Source organism: Phodopus roborovskii, unplaced genomic scaffold (genome assembly GCF_943737965.1).
Source record: "Phodopus roborovskii unplaced genomic scaffold, PHOROB, whole genome shotgun sequence".
NCBI lineage: Eukaryota > Metazoa > Chordata > Mammalia > Rodentia > Cricetidae > Phodopus > Phodopus roborovskii.
Window position 1 is genome coordinate 359,046 of NW_026125906.1, and position 24,039 is coordinate 383,084.

General features: G+C 43.3%; 2 protein-coding genes across 2 annotated transcripts in view; both read left to right on the forward strand.

Moving 5' to 3' along the window:
• The window catches only part of Fam104b (family with sequence similarity 104 member B), a 42,186-nt gene extending 26,089 nt beyond the window's left edge, over nucleotides 1-16,097 (forward strand). The window contains exon 3 of the mRNA XM_051178961.1: nucleotides 15,980-16,097. Within this exon, the coding sequence (XP_051034918.1) occupies nucleotides 15,980-16,024 (45 nt within the window). The 3' untranslated portion in view covers nucleotides 16,025-16,097. The remainder of the gene's footprint in view (nucleotides 1-15,979) is intronic.
• On the forward strand, nucleotides 16,058-17,083 carry LOC127217951 (protein FAM156A/FAM156B). Its single transcript, XM_051178956.1, has one exon. It carries the CDS (start codon nucleotides 16,103-16,105, stop codon nucleotides 16,715-16,717), a length of 615 nt encoding a protein of 204 aa, XP_051034913.1. The 5' UTR covers nucleotides 16,058-16,102; the 3' UTR covers nucleotides 16,718-17,083.
• The last annotated feature ends 6,956 nt before the right edge of the window (nucleotides 17,084-24,039 follow it).

Below are 24,039 nucleotides of genomic sequence, written 5' to 3' on the forward strand. Positions count from 1 at the left end.
GTCAAGTCTGGTGTCCAATTCATGTTAAGTAGCAACAGGAGGACTTCTCCTGATATTGAACGGCTTATTTGTCCAATATGGGTTGGGTTCCAAGTCCCTCTTTCAGGATCTCCATGTTTAATGTTGTTTTAAAATGTGACTCCTCCTTCTGAAAGGCTAAGTGGCCTGGTAAAGTGTGTGGTTTACATTAAAACATGAAAGAACAAATAACATCAACAAATAAGCCAACACTAAACTGGTTTTAGCATTGGGGAGGAAGGAGAATGTGACTTGTTCTTATTGTGATATGAATGGCATGGATGCTCCTCACAAGGGCGATGCTGCTTAGAAATCGCTCTCTACCTATAATGGGGACAATGTCAGCCCATGTAGTTATTAAAATTAAGGATGTGTGTAGTAACTGCACTCTTTGCATTCCAAGGGAGAAGTGTTCTTCCTTTAATGTCACTGTGTGTGCCCTTCTGACCTATGGAATGCACTGGTAATTCTGTCAGTGAAGTGAATAGCAATGTTGTGGCTTAAGTGCAAAATCTAGATATGAACAGCTTATGTGTTCCTTACAGTTCCATTTGTTATGTCTAATGTTGATAAAGTCTAAGCTACTGGACCTCATATCTGACTTGAGGAATATTGTAAAGCTGGGTGGGATGACTATTCCTTACATAACATGCCTTTCATGGGGAAGAGGGCATCTCACACCATCACATGACACAGATGTTTGAGGAGGGGTGGGCCAGAGAAACAGCCTGCCATGCTTATGGCACACCCCAGTCATGGTAAACCTATCAGCACAATTTCTGTGGCTTGTGATGAATGAAGTGAGGTCCCATTAGATGTAACAGGCAATGCCATTAGTGATGGTTCTGTTTCTGTTGTTAATCATATGGTGCATCTAACCCAACCTATGCACGGACTCACCTCATTAATGCTCATATTTTCTCACTTACCATGGTGGTGACCAAGAAATCAGGAGGCAGTATACCATCTTCTCTGGAGCTGTGAGGGCTACAACTTGTTTTAACCTTTAACAGGAAGAACCTTGACATGTTTGATAATAAGCTCTATCAAGGGAACTACATGCCTTGCAAAGGATATTTTGTAATGGCTAGTGTTCCCAAAATTGGAGAAGCAAGTCTTCAGGAGAAGATGTTAGTCTTTTTGGCAGGTGACAGTGAACAGATACTTGGTTAACATTTTCTTTGGACGTGTAAAGCAACAAATCAAATATTAAAGAGGAGAAGGTATCTCAGGCCTGATAGTGCACTCATACAACACAATTCAGGAACACCTAAGCAGAATACAGCAAGGTGAAATCTATGGCAGACATCTTACTATGTATACAAACTACTCAGGCATACAGGTGAGATATCTTGGGGGATAAAGGTGCTTTTAACCTACCCTGACAACCCGAGTATGGTTCCTGGAAGTCATGTGACAACAAGGAGAGACTGGATTTCATTAAATAGTCTCCTGCCCTCTTGAAAAGCAAACACACACACACACACACACACACACACACACACACACACACACACACACACACACACTGTCCTTCTGTCTCTCCCTTCTGTCTCTCTCCCCTCTCTTCACATTTGACCAGGGCCAGCTCAGAATTCTCTATGTAGACCAGACTGCCATGGAACACAAGGAGGTCAGCTTGCCTCTGCCTCCTGTATCCTAGGATTGACTTCTTGGGCTATCATGTCTAGCCTTCCTTAAAAACTTTTTTTTAAAATTTGTTTTTAAAGTCAGGCTCTTACCATATGATCAAGCATGAACTGGAATCACTGTGTACCTCCTGCTTCTTCATCAGTCTGAATCTTCCTTATCCTAATAAATATATTGTGTCATCCCCTTACTGCCTTTTGGAAGTTATTTAAGTATTTATCACCAGCCTTATTCCTAACAGATCCAAGTCTTTAATGTAAAATGTAACGTCACCTTCCACAAGTGTCGCACTTGCAGCATATAAGCATTTTTCTAAGACCAGCGGGTGATAAAAGGGATCCTTTTCCAGATGAATCAAGTACCTAGAACAAGGAAAGAATGTTTTGCCTTGGGTGATATGGGCTTGTGTTTAGGAAATAAAGACTTAACTGACCTCTATGAACAACACCTACCGTTGGCTACAACCCCAGTGAGTTCCTCCCAACACTCCTTGGGACAAGTTGAGTGAGCTTCACAAGACCTATGTAGGAAGGGAAACAGGCAGCAAGTCGTCCTCCTGCCCAATTAGATATTGAAGTAAGTGACAGGAGTCCATGAGCAGCTGAAGTCACACAACTAGAGAGAAAGAACAGCAGAGTTGAAGAATAGGTTTCTTCAACTTAGTACAAGGTCCCTTTCTTCTAATGCATTTGGCTATTTTAGGCAAAGCTGGGTTTATTATAGAACCTTCAGCTGGACACACCCACCCATTCCATTGTGCAAGTATACAGTATTTTAGCCTAGTGATGCTATCATAGGCATATTCAGTGGACCAGAAAGATGGAGGAACAGTCTCTTTCCTCCATTCTTCCTCCTTGCTTCTCTGGCATGCTCACCCACCTCTCTCACATACTGGTTCCCTCCCTGTCCTTCAGTTTTTCTTTCTCTCTGACCCTCCCTTTCTCCCCGGCTTTACTCCCTCCATCTCCAAATCAAGAATGTTGACCCAAACTGACGTTCACCTCATGGTTTTCCATACATAGCTACTACTTGATGCATGGGGCCTTTCAGCATCTCTAGCTACCTTGGCCTTGTTATTCGTGGCCAAGGACAAGAGAGATACAATGGCTCACATTAAATAAGGAGGAATTTGAGGTGCACACTGTGTGGTAGCCATGTTTGTACCTGTTGAATGAACACGGGCAAGTCCTCATGAGCAGAGGAGGTGCTTTTATGTTCCCTTGATGGATGTCATATCACCTCCATAATTGTGAAGTTCCTTCATTGGGCCACTGGCAGGCGGTACTGGTTTCACTTTGTGATTTTTGACTTATGAAGACTGACAGTCACCTGCATGATATCACAACCCTTGTGCTGTCCTTCCTTTTGCTTGCAAGTGTTCCCTGCTGCAGATTGACATAATCATTAGATCATTTCCCATAATCATTAGATCATTTCCCCTGGGGAATCCGTTTCCGTGTACTGCACCACAACACAGAACAGACTGAAGCAAAGGTCACTTTGAGCTCTCCATCAAACCCTAACTGTTGAAGGATGTTCTGAACTCTTGTGCCATTCTTGACATCATCATTTTTCCCATGTCGTGTGAGGACTTGTGTCCCTACCAAGTGAGGCAGATTTTTGGAGCTGACTCTGATAATTGACTGTTATCTCATCTTCTGTTTTTGGGAACCAATTGTTGGGGATTCTGGCCAGGATGATTTCTGAAAAAATAAATGGTTAATCTTATGTGCCAAGACTAGAGAGGACAAAGTGAGCATTTTTCACAAGATGGAGTGCTCACTATGTGTTTCTTTTTTTTTTCTAAATTTATTCAAGTAAGAAAGTTTGATAGGTACCAGGTACATAAACATGACATACTAACTTAACCTTTGTGAAAGGTCCAATACTGCCATAATCCTGACTGTCTGGCCTTTACTACAGGTGTGGCCACTGTATTTTTATGCACCGAGATTTTCTGTTACAGCCAAATAATTTAGTTGACAGTTTTCAAGTCACCATGGGGCACACAGACTAAATGAAGCTAAATAGGAAGCTTAATGGACTTCTGGGGGGGGGGAGAAATAGTACTATCCATTTCTCCTTGTGGAAGAGGAAACTTCTATACATCCTTGCCTCCAAATAGAAATGTAAAAAACAAGCCTCCTGGTGGAACTCTTTAATCCCAGCTAGCTGGGAGCCAGAGGCAGGAGGATCACAGGTTCTAGAGGCAGAACTACAGACTGAGTTCAAGCATAGCCTGCCTGTATAGGGTCAAAAGACATTGTTTAAAAAGAAAATTTCAAAAGAGATGGCCCAGCGGAAGCATATGCCTAGTTGTACCAGGCCCTATGTTCAATAGCCTGTATTGACAAAAGTAAACATACACAAACAAATAAAGACACAGTAAAATGTCCATAAGTGGGATAGAAGATCCTCCCTATGGAGACATCTCACAGGAGCCAATGAAAGTGTGAAATCAACCTGGATCTTCTTTCCTGCTAGTGCAAATGTGAAAGGCATTCACCTAGCACATGGGGACAACATGCTGGTAAGTTACCAAATAGGGCTGAATGGATGCAATGCAGTCATAACTTTCATTGCCACTCTCTTTAACAAGGCTTGATCTGGAGGTATTGCTGTGACCCAGGACTGGGACATTAACTTCCTACAGGTCATCTTAAGCATAGTCAGCCTTGAGTCTCCTTTATGTTTGAGGTCCCTCATCGCTGATATTGACTTTCCACATCCTCGGTGAATTCTCAATTCTTTGTGACCTCAGGTGCATTTGCTTAAATGCTAACAGTCTTGGATTATCTGGCAGCATCCAGTCTTGAAAAGGATGGTGTTTACTTTGATACTGTTGTGGGGATGTGATGGTCCTTGTGTATGCTCTACAGCACAGATACATTATTAGATTTTTTTGCCTAATACTGCAGGACATTTTTTATGCAGATTTCTTGCATCTAGACATGTCTCAAAGACAGAGACTGATATTCCACAGTGAAGGCCTCCTTGGGCCTCATCAGAGAGAAGATGAATCAAAAAAGGCAGTAGTCCAGTTTAACTTCCAACTTACAACATAAACTGTAATTTCAAAAGGCAGTTGTCCATACAAGGTCTGAGGCTGGAACACTGCCTGAGGAGCCAACATTGGCAAATGGACCATGGAACATCCCCTTGATGCAGTCGGTGATAGGAGGCAATGAAGGTGTGGATGTAAAGAATTCACTAGACCCAAGATAAATGAAAAATGGGTGTTTTATTGGGGAACAATTTACACAGATAATAATAAAGAGCCACAACAGCCCTTTCTCTGCCCTTCCAATCCGATCCTTGACACAAGAACATGAGAGACACCACATCTCACACTGTGCTCTTTCTGGCACCATCCACACCTGAATCCATGTCCAAAGGGGTGTGGCCACTGTTACAGGTTCACAGGCAAAATGCAGCTACAAGGCCAACTGGTGAGGGTTCTCAGACTGGAGGCAGAGAGATATACTTGATCTCTTTGTTAGGCTCTCTGGTCATGTGGAGAGGACCAGCTGGTGCCAAGAACCTACAGGAGTAAAAATCTGGCAGTGCATTGTGTGGAACTGGAAATCAATTTTTGGACTCTTTCATCAAAGTTTAAAGAAGAATGCTCAAGTCAAATATAGTAAGGGCAGGGTTTTCACCATCAGTCAGAATATCCCTATTCCCACTGGAAAATGTATTATTTAGGCACAGAAGGAGAATCTAGTAGTGAACCACGTGGGTTTATTTCCCAGCATTGGGAGAGCCATGATCTCAATTTTCTGCTTAAAAACCTAGATTCCTTGGTAAGTTTTAAAGATAGGCATATTGGTATCAGCAAGTCTCATCCAGGAGCTTAGGAGGCAGAGGCAAAAGGATCAGGAGTTGGAGGCTAGCCTTGGCTCCATAATGAGATCCAACCCAGTTGGCAAACATTGTACACATGTTGCTCCCATTTGCAATGGATGTATAAATGTGGAAGACAGAAACATCTGCACACATTCAATAAGCATAGTGGCTCATTCCTATAATCTCAGAGGGAGCAGATCAGGAAAATGGTCATATACTAGAGAATATTCTGTGCTACATATTGAGTTTCTGGCCAAACCACACTATAAATGAGACCTGAAATAAAACTTTTAAAATAAAGAGAATCAATTCCTAAAAGGGATTAAATAAATGCTTAAATGTGTATGTTCTTAACACAGACCTGTAGTAAGTAAATTGGCTGAGGACATTATGCTTTAAGAATGGACCAAATACAAGTGGGTGTTGGAGCAGTTGTCCTACTCTCATTTTCTTTCATGTAAGGACACCTGCATATACCCCAAGGTCCCAAAATCTGGTTATCTGACTCAGTGATTATTCTGCCAGAACCAAGCTTCAAGGATAGGGTAGCTACTGTCATGTCATTAAGTCATGATTCCTGAGCTAAAGGAGACAAAAGGACCCACATGAAACTATGCTGCCTCATTGCTCTCCTTTAATGATGGTGTGACTATTGTATTTATTTTCCTTTTGCCTTTTTGTTCTTAGTCAAGCCATTAGAACTGACATGTGTATTGTGACATTCCTCAAGCTTAAATTTTGGCCATCTCTTCTTCTCACTAGTGCTATCCAATGCCTTAGCCCTCAGTGATGTCTAGGCCAAGAGGCTTCAAATACCTATGTCTGGCTGGCCTGAAACGTCTCTCTGCCTCATGGTTAAAAGCACCTCTCACCATATCTCTGCCATCTCCAACTTGTTCTCAGCCATATCCAGCTTGCTAATTTCAAACATGATCTTACTGTTCCAATAGCTATACAGGTCTCTAGCTTACTCTGGTCGATTTCACCCAACCTTAATGCCGCAAACCCCACAAGTTCTCTCCATTCCTCAAGCTAGAATTTGTTCAGTAAGCTGTAGTTTCACTGCTGTCCCATCAGCCTGTCTCACCTGGACTGTCATAAGATTTCCACCACAGCTGTTGTCATCACTTTTAATGCCACCATGAGATATTGAGTTCCCTTTGAAGTCTTGAAAGAGTAATTTGAGGATGTTATTCTTCCATTCCAAGCCCTGGAATGCTCTGTATGATTGAGGACATCTGTATAAATATCCTTTGAATGCAATTGTGATAAATGGTGCAGAATATGAGTGCAAGTACAGGGATATCGTGAGGGAACTGGCACGATCTCAGCAGCCACAGCAACTCAGCTACTGCGTTAAGGGTAATGTGCCCAAACCCTTACCCTTGTCACACAATGTTTGCTTTATGGGGCATGGTGAGTGGCTACCACTTTACACTCATCTTGTGACACCTTACTCCCCACTACAAGCCCCTCAACTACACTGTCCTTGTACCTGGAATCTACTGTACATACCCCCGCCACTCACATTATCCCAGAGGATTCCTACTCCTCTTATGAGTGAAAATGCAAAGGTTGTTATCTTTTCGGGTATCCTTAGCTAACTTGATTTGGTTTCTATGCTACCTAATCCTGGGAGAGATCCTAGTTTTGTTTATGCAAGTTTATGCAGCAAGACCAAAGCCAAGTATTTATTTTGGTGTGTAACATCTTCCCTCTCCCAAATACTTTGGCTTCCGGGAAAGAAGGATGCATATGGGTTCACAGCTCCTAAAGCACTTGCACGTTCCCCATGAATATAATTTCCTGAACAGTAGACAGAATTTGAGTGACCTCACAAGAAACTTGGGCTCTAGTATATACTGGAGGCAATGATGCAACCAGGATGCAGGTATCAGCAGCCTTCCATAAAGATGAGCTTTCACGTGGGCTCTCACACAAAAAAACATAGAAAAGCTAAGAGTGGTGAGTGCTGTACATCTCTCCTTCACACTCAGCTAAGCCTGCCTCTTCCTCTGTTGGCAGTGGAAATCTGAGAGACCCTGAAAACTTTCAGAGTGTATCAGGTTGAAGTGTTAGGCCTGGTAACGAGGGCTCCTCTGCAGTAGGGACATAATGCATGTGGACAGATCTTCATTGTGGTGAAAACAAGTTGGCATTTGAGGAGTAACTTGGTTTCCTATAAAACCATTTTCTCCAGGAAAGAACCAAGAATGGACATGTTGGGTGAGAAAGGTATGCATAGCATTCTAAATATCTTTTTTAAATTTTTAAATCACAGTTCTCCATTCCACACCTTCTCACACTCCTTTGCCTCCTACCACTCCCCCTTGCCTCCCCACCCCCAGCCCACCCCCAGTCCACTCTTCCTCACCAGTAAGGGCTCCATTGAGGAGTCAACATAGTCTGGCACAATAAGTTGGAACAGGGCCAGGCCCCTCTCCCATTCATTAAGGCTGAACATGGCATCCCACCATAGAGAATGGGCTCCAACAAGCTAGCTCATTACCAGGTTTGTATCTTGGTTCCATTACCAGGGGCCCCTCAGCTAGTCTAAGCCTCACAATAGTCTCCTACTTATGTAGAGCCTAGTTCAGTCCCCTGGAGGCTCCACAGCTGTAGGTCTAGAGTTCATGAGTGTCCACAAGCTTGGTTCAGCTGTCTCTGTAAATTTCTCCATTGTGGTCTTGACCTCCCTTGCTCATCCATATGTTCCCTTTTCACTCTCTTCCACTGGATTCCCAGAGCGTGGCCTGGTTTTTGGTTGTGGATGTCTGTGTCTGGTTCCATCTATTAATGGATGAAGGCTCTATGATGATATTTTGGGTATTCACCAATCTGATTACAGGGTTAGGCCAATTCAGGTATCCTCTCTAATGGTGCTGGGAGTCTTAGCTGGGTTCATCCTTGTGGATTCTTGGGAGTTACCCTAGCACCATGTTTCTCCCAAAGCCCATGGTGGCTCTCTCTATTAGGAGCTTTTTCATTGCTCTTCCACTGCATCCTTCCCCCAAACCATCCCATTCTGGCATATTTTCATTCCTCTTTTCCTCACCATTCCTCCACCCCCAGTTTACCCCATAGACCTCATCTAGGGCAATGCATGTGTCCCTCTTAGGGTCCTCCTTGGTACCTAGCATCTCAGTAGCTGTGGATTGTAGTCTGGGTATCCTTTGCATTATATCTAATAACCACTTATGAGGGAATATATACTGTATGGGTTACCTCACTCAGGATTTTTGGGTTTTTTTTTTTCCTAGTTCATCCATTTGCCTGCAAATTTCATGAGGTCATCATCTTTTTCAGCTGAGTAGTACTCCAATGTGTAAATTTACCACATTTTATTTATCCAGTCTTCTGTTAAGGGGCATCTAAGTTGTTTCCATGTTTTGGCTATTACAACAATGCTGCTATGAATATTCTTGAGCAAGTGTCCTTGTGGTATGATTGAACGACCTATAGGTAAATGCCCAAGAGTGGTATTGCTAGGTCTTGGGGTAAATTGATTCCAAATTTTTTGAGAGACTGTCATACTGATTGTCAAAATGGCTGTACAAGTTTGCACTACAACCAGCAGTAGAGGAGTGTTCTCTTAACTCCACATCCTCTCCAACATAAGCTTTTCTCGGTATTTTTGATCTTAGCCAGTTCTGACAGATGTAAAATGGTATCTCGGAGTCATTTTGACTTGCATTTCCCTGATGATTAAGGATATTTAGCCCTTCCTTAAATGTCTTTTGGCCATTTCAGATTCTTCTGTATTCTGAGAATTCTGTATTTAGCACTGTACCCAATTTTTTCATTTGGGTTATTTTGTATTTTGGTATCTTGTTTCTTGATTTCTTTATATATTTTGGAGATCAGCCCTGTTTAAGATGTGGGTTGGTGAAGATATTCTTCCATTATGTGGGCTATCGTTTTGTTTTATTGACTGTGACATATGCCTTACAGAAACTTTTTGGTTTCAGGAAGTCCCATTTATTGATTGTTGCGTTCAGTGTCTGTGCATCTGGTGTTACATGGTGTAAGTGATCTCCTGTGCCAATGCGTTTAAGGCTACTTCCCACTTTCTCTCTTATAAGGATCAATGTGGCTGGATTTATGTTAAGTCCCTTGATCCACTTAGATTTGAGTTTTGTGCATGGGGATAGATATGGATCTACTTGCAATCTTCTACATGTGGCATTCAGTTACACCAGCATCATTTGTTAAAAATATTTTCCTTTGTCCATTGTGCCATTTTGGCTTCTTTGTCAAAAATCAGGTATTCATAGATAACTGGATTAATATTAGGGTCTTCTATTTGATTTCATTGTCCACCAGTCGGTTTTTATGCTAATACCAAGCTGTTTTTATTACTATAGCTCTATACTAAAGCTTCAAGTCCAGGATGGAGATGCTTGCAGAAAATCCTTTATTGTACAGGATTGCTTTTGCTATCCTGGTTTTTTTTGTTTCTCCATATAAAGTTGAGTATTGTTCTTTCATGGTCTGTGAAGAATTGTGCTGGGATTTTGATGGGGATTGTGTTGAATCTGTAGATTGCTTTTGGCAAGTTTACCATTTTTATTGTATTGCTCCTACTTCTCCAAGAGAATGGGAGATCTATCCATTTTTTTGATATCTTATTTAATTTCTTTTTTAAAGACTTAAAGTTCTTGTCATATAGGCCTTTCACTTGTTTGGTTAGAGTTACCCCAAGATATTTTATGTTGTTTGTGGCTATTGTGAAAGGTGTTTTTTGTTTTTTTATTTATTTCTCAGCCCCTTTATTGTATGTATATAATAGGGCTACTGTTTTTTTTCAGTTTTTTTTTATTTTATATAACCAAGTCCATTTAAATGAAAACAAACATTTATAGACAATATTTGGGAATTTGGGCATCGTTCTTTCCAAACTACTTCCTGCTGGTAAGGGGCGCTGTCATGGGGGATTCGAAGATTCAGAAATCCTGGCTGTAGTCTGTCAGGCTGCTTTGTCCAGCTGTTTTGAATGTAGGATCACCTGGTACTCTGTTTCAGGTGGTCTGGCTTGATCAAACCACATTAGTCTGGAAGGAATCCACAGCTTTTCATTTTTTTGTGGAAACAAAAATAGAAATCTTTTTTCCCAGTAACTTGTCTTTGAACTTAAAATTTGGAGTCAAAGCATTTTTTTTAATTTAATTTATTACTTTACATGTCTATCCCAGTTCCCTCTCCCTTCCTCCCTCCCTCCCTCACTTCCTACCTTCCTCCCTCCCTCCTTCCCTCCCTTTTACCCTCTCTGCCCTCTCACATGCACTCTAACCACCCTCCCATCCCCCACCCCAATTCCATATGTAGGGGAATGTCATGCAGTAGGGGTCATGTAAGTCTGACAGGTCATGTGAAGTAGGGACTAGGGCTTCTCTCCTGTCTCTAGATTAAGGCAGTTATGCCTCCATGGGGGATGTGTTCACAAAGTCCTTTTGTGCTCCAGGGATACATCCTGGCTCCACTGTCTGAGGTCCCTTAGACTGCCCAGTCCTTCTGGCTGAGACCCATATTCAGGGGGGCCTGAGTCAGTCCCATGCTGGCTTCCCAGCTATCAGTATGGTGGCCTGTTAGCTCCTCCTTGTTCAGGTAAGCTCCTCCTTGTTCAGGTAAGCTGTCTCTATGTGTTTCTGCCACCTGGTCTTGTCCTCTCCCTCTGCATCTGAGTTCTACTTCGACTCAGTTTTTATGTATGGGTGTTTGCTTCTGTTTCCAACAGGCGTTAGTTGAGGGCTCCATGGATAAGTTAGTTGTTGATCTCACTCTCCAGGAAGGGCATTTATGATAGCCTTTCCACAGAAGCTCAAATTGTTAGTTGGCAGCAGTCTTGTAGTTCTCTAGACCTTTCTTTGTGTTCAGTTTTATCTTCAAACCAATATTGGCTCCCTATTTTATGTTCTCTCTCTCTTCTCTCTCTCTCTCTCTCTCTCTCTCTCTCTCTCTCTCTCTCTCTCTCTCTCTCTCTTTTTCCTGTCTTCTATTCCTAACCAGGCTAAATCTTCCTGGTCGCACATATTTTCCTTTCCTCCCCATCGTTTTCTCCTACTTCTCTCTCCATTCGCTGCCCCCCACTTCCCCTGAGCTCTGGGTGACTTGTCCATTACCAGTTCTGTGAGGGACTTTATATGAATCTCTTAGAATACACCTTGTATCCTAGTTCCTCTGGTGGTGTGAATTATAGGCTGGTGATCCTTTGATCTAGGTCTAAAATCCATATATGAGTGAGTATATACTGTGTTCCTCTTTTTGTGACTGGGTTACCTCATTCAGGATGGTTTCTTCAAGTGCCATCCACTTGCCTGCGAATTTCAAGATACCATTATTTTTTTTCTGCAGAGTAGTATTCCATTGTGTAGATGTGCCACATCTTCATTAACCATTCTTCAATTGAGGGGCATCTAGGTTGCTTCCAGGTTCTTGCTATTACAAATAGTGCTGCTGCTATAAACATAGTTGAACAGATGTCTTTGTTGCATGGATGTGAATCCTTTGGTTATATGCCTAAGAGGGGGATTGCTGGGTCCTGTGGTAAACTAATTCCCATTTTCCTGAGGAACCGCCATACTGATCTCCAAAATGGCTGTATGAGTTTGCACTCCCACCAGCAGTGGAGGAGTGGTCCCCTTTCTCCACATCCTCTCCAACATGAGTCATCATTGGTGTTCCTAATTTTGGTTAGAGTTACCCCAAGATATTTTATGTTGTTTGTGGCTATTGTGAAGGGTGTTTTTTTGTTTTTGTTTTTTTTTTTTAATTTATTTCTCAGCCCCTTTATTGTATGTATATATTAGGGCTACTGATTTTTTTAAAGTTAATCTTGTATCCTGCCACTTTGCTGAAGGTGTTTATCAGCTGTAGGAGTTCCCTGGTAGAATTTTGTGGGTCACTAATGCAAACTATCATATCATCTGCAAATGATGAAAGTTTGACTTCTTCCTTTCCAAGTTGTATCTATCCCCTTTTATCTCCTTTTGTTGTCATATTTGTCTAGCTAGAATTTTAAGACAATATTGAAGAGATATGGAGAGATTAGGCAGCCTTATCTTGCTCCTAATTTTAGACGAATTGCATTGGGTTTCTCTCCATTTAGTTTGATGTTGGCTGTTGTTTTCCTGTCTATTGTGTTTATTATGTTTAGGTAGATTCCTGTTATTCCTGATCTCTCTAAGACCTTTATCATGAAGGGGTGCTGGATTTTGTCAAAGGCTTGTTTAGCCTCTAGTGAGATGATCATGTGGTTTTTCTTTTTCAGTTTTTTTATATGGTGGATTATATTGATGGATTTTGATATGTTGAACCATCCCTGCATTTCTGGGATGAAGCCTATTTGGTCATGGTGGATGAATTTTGTGATGTGTTCTTGGATGCAATTTGCTAGCATTTTATTGAGTATTTTTGCATCAATGTTCATGCGGGAGATTGGTCTTTAGTTTTTCTTTCTTAGTTGATTCTTTGTGTGGCTCGGGTACCAAGGTAATTGTAGCCTTGTAAAAAGAGTATGGCAATGAACCTTCTGCTTCTGTTGTGTGAAACAATTTGAGGAGTATTGGTGTTAGCTCTTTTGTTGTTATGGAATATCTTGTTTTCTCATGTAGTCTGGGTTGGCATTGCTGGTCTCTTAGAGTCTGCATAATGTCTGTCCAGGACCTTCTAGCTTTGAGTGTCTCCTTTGAGACATCCTTTGCAGCTCTTTATATTCTTCTTTTATTCTGCATATTTTGTGTTTTAATTATTATGTAGAGAGTTCAGGCTATTCACTATTCTGTAATTTTCTTGTATCTTCATAGGCATTTCTTTCTTTCTGTTGGGAAAGTTGTCTTCCATGATTTTGTTGAATATATTTTCTGTGCCCTTAAGTTGGACTTCTTATTCTATCCCTATTATTCTTAGTTTTGGTCTTTTCATGGTGTCCTAGGCTTTCTGGACATTTTGTGTTATGACTTTGTTAGCTTTAATGTTTTTTTTTTTTTCACGGATGAATGAATTTCCTCTGTAGTATCTTCAATGCCTGTGATTCTCTCTTCCATTTCTTGAATTGTGTTGTTTATTCTTGCATCTGTAGTTCCTGTTCGTTTACCCAGATAAGTCATTTCCAGAATGCCCTCCATTTTGTTTTCCGTATTTCTTCCATTTCAGTTTTTAAGTCTTGGATTTAATTATTTTTTTTTCTTGGTTTTCTTAGCTTTTTAAAAACAATTTCTTGATTTCTTCCATTTTTGTCTTTTTTTCCATCTCTTTAAGGGAATTTCTTTAAAGGCCTCCATCATCTTGGGCAAGTTATTTTTAGGTCCTTTTCTTCTGCTTCTTCTGCACTGGAACGTTCAGGCCTTCCTGATGTAGTACCACTAGGTTCTAATGTTGCCATATTTCTCTTTAGATTGTTGAATGTATTCTTGCATTGACATCTACCCTTCTCTTCTTTCCATTGGTGAAGGCAGTGTCTTTGCTTCTTGATCTGATTGTCTCAGTACACTCTCTCAGTCCTCTCTGTTTAGTAGATGTCTGTGTCCCAGGGAGCCCTTGGGGTCGCAGGGGATGGGTGGGTTTGGGGGTTGAGTGTGGGGGCAGGGGGCTATTGGTATAGCCTGCTTGCAGGAGTCTTTTCTGCTTACTGGCTAGTGTGACTGTGATGGGTGGGGGAAGGGCCTGGGGTTTTGTCCCAGGACCTAGGCCTGAGGGGCTGTTTGATCCCAATGGAAAACTGGTTACTGACCTCTCAATGCAGTACCACTCTGTGCAGTAGATGGCTCTCTTCCAGGGAGAACTATCCGTGTTTCAGAAAGTCCCTGAATATCTTGAGAGGAGGGTTTTGAACATCTAGAGGGAAAGGGTATTCCAGAAAACCTTTGTGCTTAAGATCTTTAAGCTAAACATGCTACCTATGATGAAAGCTTCTGTCTGTAGATGGATGGGCAGAGGAAAGTGAAGTGGAAAGGACAACTGTGCAGCCATGCCAGGGACCTTCTTCAGTCACTGCATGGAGGTGCAAAAAGTAACTCTAGAGGAGGTGAAAAAAGCAATGGCATATTTTCTGATGACTTTGATGGATAATGTGGGACTAGTCTCTGTCTCTCATACAATCTCTCACTCTCTTCCTTTCTCCCCATCTCTCTCTCTCTTGACAACTTTGTCTGCCTTTGTATTTTCTGGAGCTCATGTTCAGGAGGCTAGAGGATTGAATGGCCGCTGACTGGCAGTGCTGCAAGCACATTATTTAGTATCCTCTTTTTGGAAACAGTTTCTTCACTCCCATGCACTAGGAAGCTTAACTTGATGACCCCCCCACACTGGTTAACAAGTGTGGAGTATTTCTTTCTGCAGTTGTCCCCTCATGCCTGAACATATGGAGCATAGGCTGCCTACCTCAGCATCCACTGTTCTCTGACTGCTTTTCAAGACTGTGGAAATGCAGTCATTGTGGACAGAGTTTGGCCAACTCCACCTTGCTGCTATCTGCAGGCAGAGATGTGACTCACCTGTCCCCATCTGTGAGTGACTCTAGACTTTTCTCTCTTTCAATGATGCCAACCTTACCCAGGTTGTTCAGTACCCCTTTTGTTTTACTTCCCACGTTTCACATTCCTTGCACTTGGGCAAGGAGACACTTTTGTATAGCACAGCAGTTTACACCTATTCAACATGCTTCCAGGAAGCAGTAAGCACACCCAATTGAAAGGATCAAAAACCTGGAATTGCAGAGGGCAAGAGTGGAGTTTGGCTGTGGTTGGCACAGGCCATTTGATAGGTAGGTCTAGGAATACAGGAGGTAAAGGCAAGACCACATTCAAATAGTTGATTGAGCACTACTCAGCTCTCGGTACTATATCACAACATCTATGGCCGGAATTTAATGACAGGCAAAATTCACTTTTAGGCTATTGTCTAAGCTCACATGTTACTACGTAGGAAAGAGATACCCCAGAGTCAATGAAACACCCTTGTCAAGATTCTTTTATTCTCATCACAAAAAGAGAAATTTTGTTGTGAGCTCAGTGTATGTCATAGAAATATTCCTACGGCATCTGAGTAGCTTCTAGGGCAGCATGGCATGTCAATGATTAGTAGAGTGACAACCAGAGACTTGCATGTCCTAGGGGTCAAATCTTTTTAAGCCCATAAAATTCTGCCCTGCAAGTCCATATAAACTTCTTTGACACTGTCCATACATTGCAGTAGAGTTGCCTTTGTATATTGGGGGTAAGGGGAGCAAGGAAAAATCAATGTTGTTCACTCTTCCTCATGAGCTGTCAGGCAAGAGAAGGAGTACCAGCTGCCATGCCAGGAATGCTGATGATGTGCCAGGCCCTGTGCTATTCTCTCTGGACATGTATCAACTCATGTAACCCTCCAAAGAAGCCTGGGAGGTGGACCTGTGTTGAAGATGAGAGACAAACAAAGTGAGATGAATAATCATGAGCTTTCTTTCTTGTCTTCTCACCTCTTGTTACAGTCTGGATATTCCTGGCTGCACATACTCCTCCTGGCTATCGCCTAGTTATTCCACAAGCCTCCACCTTTAATGTTCTTCCTGGAACCAGGGCTCAGTGTGGCCTCCAGCTCAGACTAGACTCCCATGGATCCTCTGCAGAAATGGGATCCATTGTTGATTTCCATGCCCTCCCGAATGGCCATTGTGACAAGCTCCCAAGAAGCCTCAGCAGGCTCTCAGCCTTCCTCCTCCGAAAAGCTAAGCATGGGTCTCGGTGGTCTGAGCCTCAGCCGCAGCCCTGGTCCAGGCGTTCCTGCTCCTCTGTCGGAGGGTCTTCTCCAGCATCAGGCGCGCGAGAAGAAAGCCCTGTGGCAACAGTACTGGGAAAAGCAGGGCTTTCCTCAGAGGAAGAAAGTCTTCCTCAGGCACTCGAGACGCTGGCACCGGGATCACATGGCACCTTACCTGCTTGAACGGGATGTCAGAGGCTCTCCTGCAGGCAACAAAGCTCAGAATCTGCTCCGATGCCAGGGCCACGTGCCGAACCTTGCTGGGATGAGTGGAGAGAGGAATACAGCTACCAACCCTCCCTCCTGGGAAATGCTAGTGCAGGGCCTCAGTGGCCTCACCCTCAACCTTGGAGCCAACAGACCCAGCCCCCTGCCAGAGGGGACTGGGGAGCAGCAGGAGCCAGAGCAGATGCTCCCACTGGAGAGGCAGCAGGAAAGCAGGAGGATGTTTCAGAGGATGCTCAAGTAGAGGATGGAAGAAGCTTGATGAGCTGCCTCCCAGAGGATGGAGGTGAAGTCGGACTCAGACAGTGCTGTCTGGCCAGCTCAAGGGCCTGGGCTCTCCTGAGGTTAAGGCAGTCAGCTGCCTTTGGATGAGTCCCAACAGTTGTGCCATTATGGGAATTGTCCTAGGAAAGGCTTCAACTATCCTGCTTATGTCTTTTCGCATGCCTTTGTGGGTGTGGTGGTATGAGTTAGCCTATACAAAATGAAATTGGGTACCAAGAATCCCTGAACCCCCATGATATGATTCACACACAGAATTTTCACTCATTTTCCTTGGAACTCAGTGCCTCCATTTTTCTGTTAAGAAGAACTAACTTCATGTGTGTATATATTTGTATATATGTGTACATATGTATATATATGAATGTATATATATATACTTATAAGACATATATGTGTGTGTATATATATATGTATATACACACACACACACACACACACACACACACATATATATATATATATATATATATGTCTTTTATATGCCTTCTTGATGTCAATTTATTGAGTGCCCCCACAAAAGGAATTACAGGTACAATGGCATGCATGTTCTGGATAGGAGAGACAGATTCACTTGCAACTTCCAGAAGTTGAAGCTAGGGAATGCAGGCTTTAGGCAGCTACCCAATGTTCTTTATTAACTAAAACATCCAATGGTGTGAGCCTACATAGAAGAAGAGATTTCTTACCCATACCAGATTGTGGATCTCTGGAGAAATTACCCATGTGATCACTAAATTATTGTCATAGCAAAGGTTGACTTGGAATTTCATTAACTGTGTGTCACACCTGACCCACTCACCGCCCCCAACCCAGACTTGTCATGTGGTCAATAAAGTAATTTTAAGACACACAGGCAGAAACAGGAAAGGCATAGTTTCATTTAGACAGGGAGGCAAACAGATGAGAGGCTCAAGTATGCATTCTGGGGTCAGCATGGACAATCCAGGGAGTTGGTAAGACTGTACTGAAGGAAGGTTTGCATGGCATGATTATGGTGCCAGACATTGGTGATAAACGTCATTATCACCAGGAACTGGTGAATATGTGTAGGGACTAATTTCTGGAGTCCCATGTTTTCCAGTAATCCCAGTATATATAGCTGTGGCCTAGGTATACAGGTATTATAGACTGGAAGGTGGGGAGGCCAGTTTGCCCTTAAGTTTCCTCTTACTTGTCTCGGGCCAGCAGTTGAAAGTATCTTATGGGTTAATTAGTGGTAGTATTGGGGATCTGTGCTTGCTCTGTATTTCTCAGCTGCTAAAAGACTCTGATGATGCAAGAGAACAGCCAGGAGGGCAGAATGCACCCCTCATTAATTGTCAAGATGACCAGCAGTTCACCTGCCTGTATGCCACACTGGTGGGGTGGAGTGGGGTGAGGTCTTATTCAATTGAGGGAGTTTGGTATTGCTTCAGGTTGCTGCCTAGCAACCACTCTGCAGTGCCCTGTGTGTAGCTTCTGAATGAAAGAGGGTGGAGGCCTGGAAACACACACCTACCAGCCATTATTGGGTGCCTTGATAGCTCTGAGGGTGAAGGCATCCTGGCAGGGTAATTCTTCTTCCTTGTCATTTGACCATGAGAGGCAGAGCCTGTTGTGTACTAGGCAACAAGGGGATAATCTGTGAGACATGTTACCGGCTGTGCTGTTTGTAGTCCTTCATTCTCACGTGCCCCCTGACCTGAAGTTGCTGTATCTCTGTCTAACCAGAGGGATGTGTTAGGGTGTGCAAGTGCATTTCAACTTGCGTTAAAATGTTTTGCTGTTTTCAAGTGTAGTGTCCTGTGCTTGTACCAGATGGTATGAAATGCCCTCTTCCAAATGTGAAAACATGTTCTTTTCTATGACCACCTGCCTTCTGTTGTTAATGTGGACTGGAATGTAAGCATGTGGTTTTGTCAGAGATTTTGAGAAGTGAAGGAACTGTATCTCCACCCTAATCCATGAGACAACGTGTTTGTTCAATACATTGTGAGTTTTGTACCACATTGTCTAAGCCATGCTACTGACCATATGACCAGTAAAATTTCCATTACAGTTAAGTTGCCTGATACTTTGAATATTTCTCCCTTTTGAAACAGCAATGCTTATTTTTTCCCTTTTCAAAGGGGATCTCTCTCTCTCTCTTTCTCTCTCTCTCTCTCTCTCTCTCTCTATATATATATATATATGTATATATATAGTTTTTTATTTAAATTTGAAACAAGCTTGTTTTACATATCAGTCCCAGTTCCCGAACCTTCTTGTCCTCCCCTGTTCCCCCACCAACACCCATCCTATCCCCTTTCTGCTCCCCAGGAAGGGTGAGGCCTTCCATGGGGGATATTCAAGGTATCATATCATTTGAAGCAGGGCCCAGGACCTCTCCCATGTGTCTAGGCTGAGGGAGTATCCCTCTATGTGGGATGGGCTCCAAAGTCTATTTGAATACTAGGGATAAATACTGATCCACTACCAGATGCCCCACAGACTGCCAAGTCCTCCCAACAAACACCACATTCAGAGAATCTAGGTCAGTCCTATGCTGGTTTCCCAGGTCTCAGACTAGAGTCCATGAGCTCCCCCTTGTTCGGGCCATCTGTTTCTGTGAGTTTCTCCAGCCTGTTCTTGACCTGTTTGCTCATCACTCCTCCCTCTCTGCAACTGGATTCCAGGAGTTCAGCTCAGTGTTTAGCTGTGACTGTTTGCTTCTGCTTCCAGTAGCTACTGGATGAAGGCTCTAGGATGGCATATATAGTAGTCATCAATCTCATTATAGGGGAAGGGCATTTAAGGTAGCCTCTCCACTATTGCTTAGATTGTTAGTTGGAGTCATCTTTATAGGTCTCCGGACATTTCCCTGATGCCAGATTTTTCATAAAACCTATAATGGCTCTTTATATTATGGTTTCTCTTTTCTTGCTCATCTCTATTCTTTCCATGACTCAATCATCCTGCTCCATCATGCTCACCTCTCCTCTTCCTCCTAACTCCCTCTCCCAAGCTCCCAGTTTGTTTGGGAGGTCTCGTCCCTTTTCCCTTCTCCAAGGGATCATGTATGTCTCCTTGTTTACTAGCTTTTCTGGCACTGTGGATTGCAGGTTGGCAATCCTCAAAGGGGATCTCTTGTAGTAGGTGCTGTGTTTTCCTCCTGTCACAACTTCCTCTACCTGATTCTTCACCTATCTGGCAGACCTACTGATCTCCCTTCTGCATCCAACATTGCTAGATGCCATTCTTCAGAATATACAATGGCAAAGCTTCAAATGGAGATGGCAGAGTAGGAGAGTCATGGAAGCATGTGCTAAGGTTAACCTCAACAAACAACACATTCTGCTGTGACTTCTTGGCATGGAAGATGCAGGAACTTTGGGCAGGATGACCCAGGCTCAGCCACCAGCCTCATTGCTCCACTCTGTGGAAAACTCCATATGTCATGCAGATAACAACACTGAGGGTTTGGTCAAGAACTCTGTCAGAGGCATCTTTGTGGTGCCTGGAACCCTCAGCCTCCTAGCTTTCCTTACAGGTTGGTCTTCTGTGGGAACCCTTTGCTTTATCTTCAGTTGTTTGAGTCCTGTGGATGCTCTCACTTGGCCATGACTACTGACTGATCATTTTTGCCTCCTTTAATTTCAGTTTTGTCCTGCTCCAGGGGTTGAAGTTTACAGTTATCTATGAGTGCTGTATAATCGAGTGCCTGTCTATGTGTGCGAGTATGGGCACTCATGCCTGTGTGGGCGAAGGTGGGAGGTTGATGCTGGGTGGCTCTCCATCTTGTGTTTTGAGACAGATTTTTGCTAGGATCCTGGAACTCAGCAGTGTGGCTTGGTGATCTAGATAGTGAGTGCCAGTAATTCTCTCTTCCTAGTAGCGCTAGTATTATGGGCATGCTCTGCAAGGCCTGGCTTTTGACCAGGCCTTCAGGTCTTCATGGCTATGATTCAGACACTTTACCAGCCACCGGGATTCTCAGCTGTGAGCTGTACAGTTTTAATTAACTTCTATCTACCTTCAAATAATACCAACCATTTCCTGAGTAGTGAAGCCACATTGTGTTCCCACTGACACACACTGTTTGGTGGACTGTTTGCTGAAGGAGCAAACCGGGATATGTTTCTCACACTCACAAGACATCAGGCAGCATCTTCATGAGCCATTTCCAGTGCCTTAAGAGTGTAGCCACTGATCTCAAAACCTCAAGTGTGTTTCAAAGGCTGGGTGTATAAGAGAGACTCCAATTATGCCTTGATTGCAGTTGTCATGGTGATGCATTTGCAACATATGTCATCAGTGCAGCATAATTTACCTGTATGATTGCATGGTGCTAACCACTGCCAGCCATTTTAAAAGAGACAGACATTCCCGCACTGCGCCATTCTGATTTTCTCTCACGAGAGGTTGCAGAACCTTGTTCTTTAAATGCCATGACTGAACTTGAGGCCCCACGAGGACTCTGGACAGGAGGTGGTGGCTGAGGTGTAGGTTGTTAATTTCATCCTGAAGCCACTGTGCCAGAGGAAGTCAATAACCTGAGAGAAAAAGAGATTTCCCTGATAGGATGGAGTGAGGGTGGTTGCCTAGGTTACCAGGAGAGAAAACCAGGACTCACATGACCAGCCTCTTTCTGCAGGATCCAGGCCTGAAGTAAGAGTGTGGGGTCATGCTTACTATTTCAGAGCCTTCTCAACAATAGGACTTTCCTGAATGTGGTCTGAGTCTGTGTGTGACAAGCAAAAACACAGAGCACAAGGACACAGGATTTGCACACAAGCTATGTCATTCATTGATTTTCAATGAGAGTGTGCAGATTGGCAGACACGTCCTTCCTTGTGCTAAGAATTAGGGTCTGTGAGATTCTGTGTGGCACTAGTACTCATCCCCAGATGCTATTCTTTCTGTGCTGGTGGCCCTGTCATGGTGCATGTGCAGGGAAATTTCACACAAGTGCTGAAATGCAACATTGGTTAGATTCCATGGTCTGATAGTCACATAAAGGAATTCTCCAGATTGGAGACAGCACCTCTCTCTCTCTCTCTCTCTCTCTCTCTCTCTCTCTCTCTCTCTCTCTCTCTCCCTCCCTCTCCCTCTCTCTCTCTCTCTCTCTCTCTCTCTCTCTCTCTCTCTCTCTCTCTCTGTCTTATGTCAAGGAACCAAGGAAATGGTGAAACTTCTCACACAATATATTCACTCAGGATGTAGCACTAATTTAAGTGGCGTTAAACATGTATGTATGTATATATGAATGTATGTGTGTATGTATGTATGTGTGATGACCTCACTGTCTGTGAAACCTAGTAAGCAAAAAGACCCTAAGGAAGGCATATAAGGATCTGCCTAGTTAGGGGGAATGGGAAATAGACAAGCTCACCTGAATAATCAGGAACATGAGAGGGGAAGAAGTAAGGGCAATGAGGAGGTGAACGTGAGAGAATGGGATGGTTGAACTGGGGGAAGGGCAGAGGGAAGAATTATATATTTTTATGTTTTTTATAATTTTTAATTTAAATTTGAAACAAACTTGTTTTACATGTGAGTCCCAGGTCTAAAACCCTCCTGTCCTCCTCTGTTCCCCCCACCAATCCCCATCACATTTACTTTTGGATCCCCAGGGGGCATGAGGCCTTCCATGGGGAGTCAAGAATTATCTTGATAGAGGAGCCATTATTGATTAGTGGGAAACCGGGCCATAGGGCAATTCCCAGGAATAAACATGGATGGCCCCAGATAAAACTCTATGTAATAGTGGAGAGGGTACTTTAACTGGCCTCCCCCTGTAATCAGATTGAGGATTACTATAATTGTCATGATAGAACCTTCATCTGGTAACTGTTGGAAGCAGATGCAGAAATCCACAACTAACCACTGGGCTAAAATCATGGAGTCCAGTTGAAGAGAGGGAGGAGTGATGAGTTCTAAGAGGTCAAGACCAGGATGCAGATGCCCAGAGAGACACCTGAACCAAGATAGTGGCAGCTCACTGACTCTGGACTAACATCTAGGAAACCTACATAAGACTCAGTAAGCCTGCTGGATGCAGGTGCAAGTGGATGGGGTGGGACATGTGTGGGGTCACAACGGCATGTGTACTGGCTTTTTGGAGCCCATTTACTATGGAGAGACGGGTTGGTCAGTTTAGACAGGCAAGAAGACATCAGTCCTGCCTCAAGGTGGTGATGTCATGTGCTTTGTTGACTCCCCATGGGAGGCCTTACTCTCTCTGAAAGCAAAAGGGGGGCATGACAGGAAGATCAGAGAACAGGAGGAGGGGAGAGATTAGGAACTGGGATTAGAATGTAAAAAGTGAAGTGAAATACACAAACACAGGCATGCATGCGCGTGCGCACACACACATTAAAATGTCCATTCAAGGCTTGTCCTCAAGATCAAGAAATAAAGAAGTGGACCTTCATTGCTGAAACTCACAGAGTCAGGCAGAACTAAAGACTGGGAAGACAGACCCTGTGCACATCCCTCCCTCTCTAGAAAGGATCAAGAACATGATGAATACCCCTGAGCTGTAACCTTCCCTCATGCCTGCACAGCAACATGGACTAAATCACACCACTTTCATGTGTCTGTTGTGGTCATTCCTACAGAAACATGTTTTGAAGCCACCAGAGTATACATATGATGGAATGTGAATTCCAAACTCTGAGGAAAAACAACTTGGAACATGCTTAATGGGCATGAAAGTTAGTGGAATGCAGTAGGAGAACCCAGGCATTCCGCGTCCAGTCTCCATTATGTTTTGTTCATGTTGTTGTTTTGACTTACTCAACATAAGTGTGACTCTCCCAGAACTTCATAAGGGACCAGAGTGGGAGAAAATTCACAGAGATTTCTCTACCTCTAGGTCTTGCATTCTGGGAATAAAGGGGAGAACTACCATTCCCAGCACAGACCCCTTTCTTATGTGGTCTTTGAATGCAAACAGTCATGAGTGAGTCCAATCAATGGGATGTATAACTAGGTCTGAATGAAAATAGTCCCCAGATACTCATAGTAACATTATAATTTGTGTGGACTAGCTGGAGTAGGTGTGGCCATGTTGGAGGAAGTGTGTCAATGGGTAGTGGGCTTTGAGGTCTCACAAACTCAAGCCAGGCCCGATGGCTTACTCACTGTCTCTTCCCATTCCATGGGGATCCAGATGTAGAAATCCCTGTTAACTCTCCAGCACCATGTCTGCCTGCATTCTGCCATGCTCCCCACCATGATGATAATGGACTAAACCTCTGAAGTATAATCCTGCCAGAGTTAATGGTTTCCCTTTGTAAGGGTTGACACAGGAATGGTGTT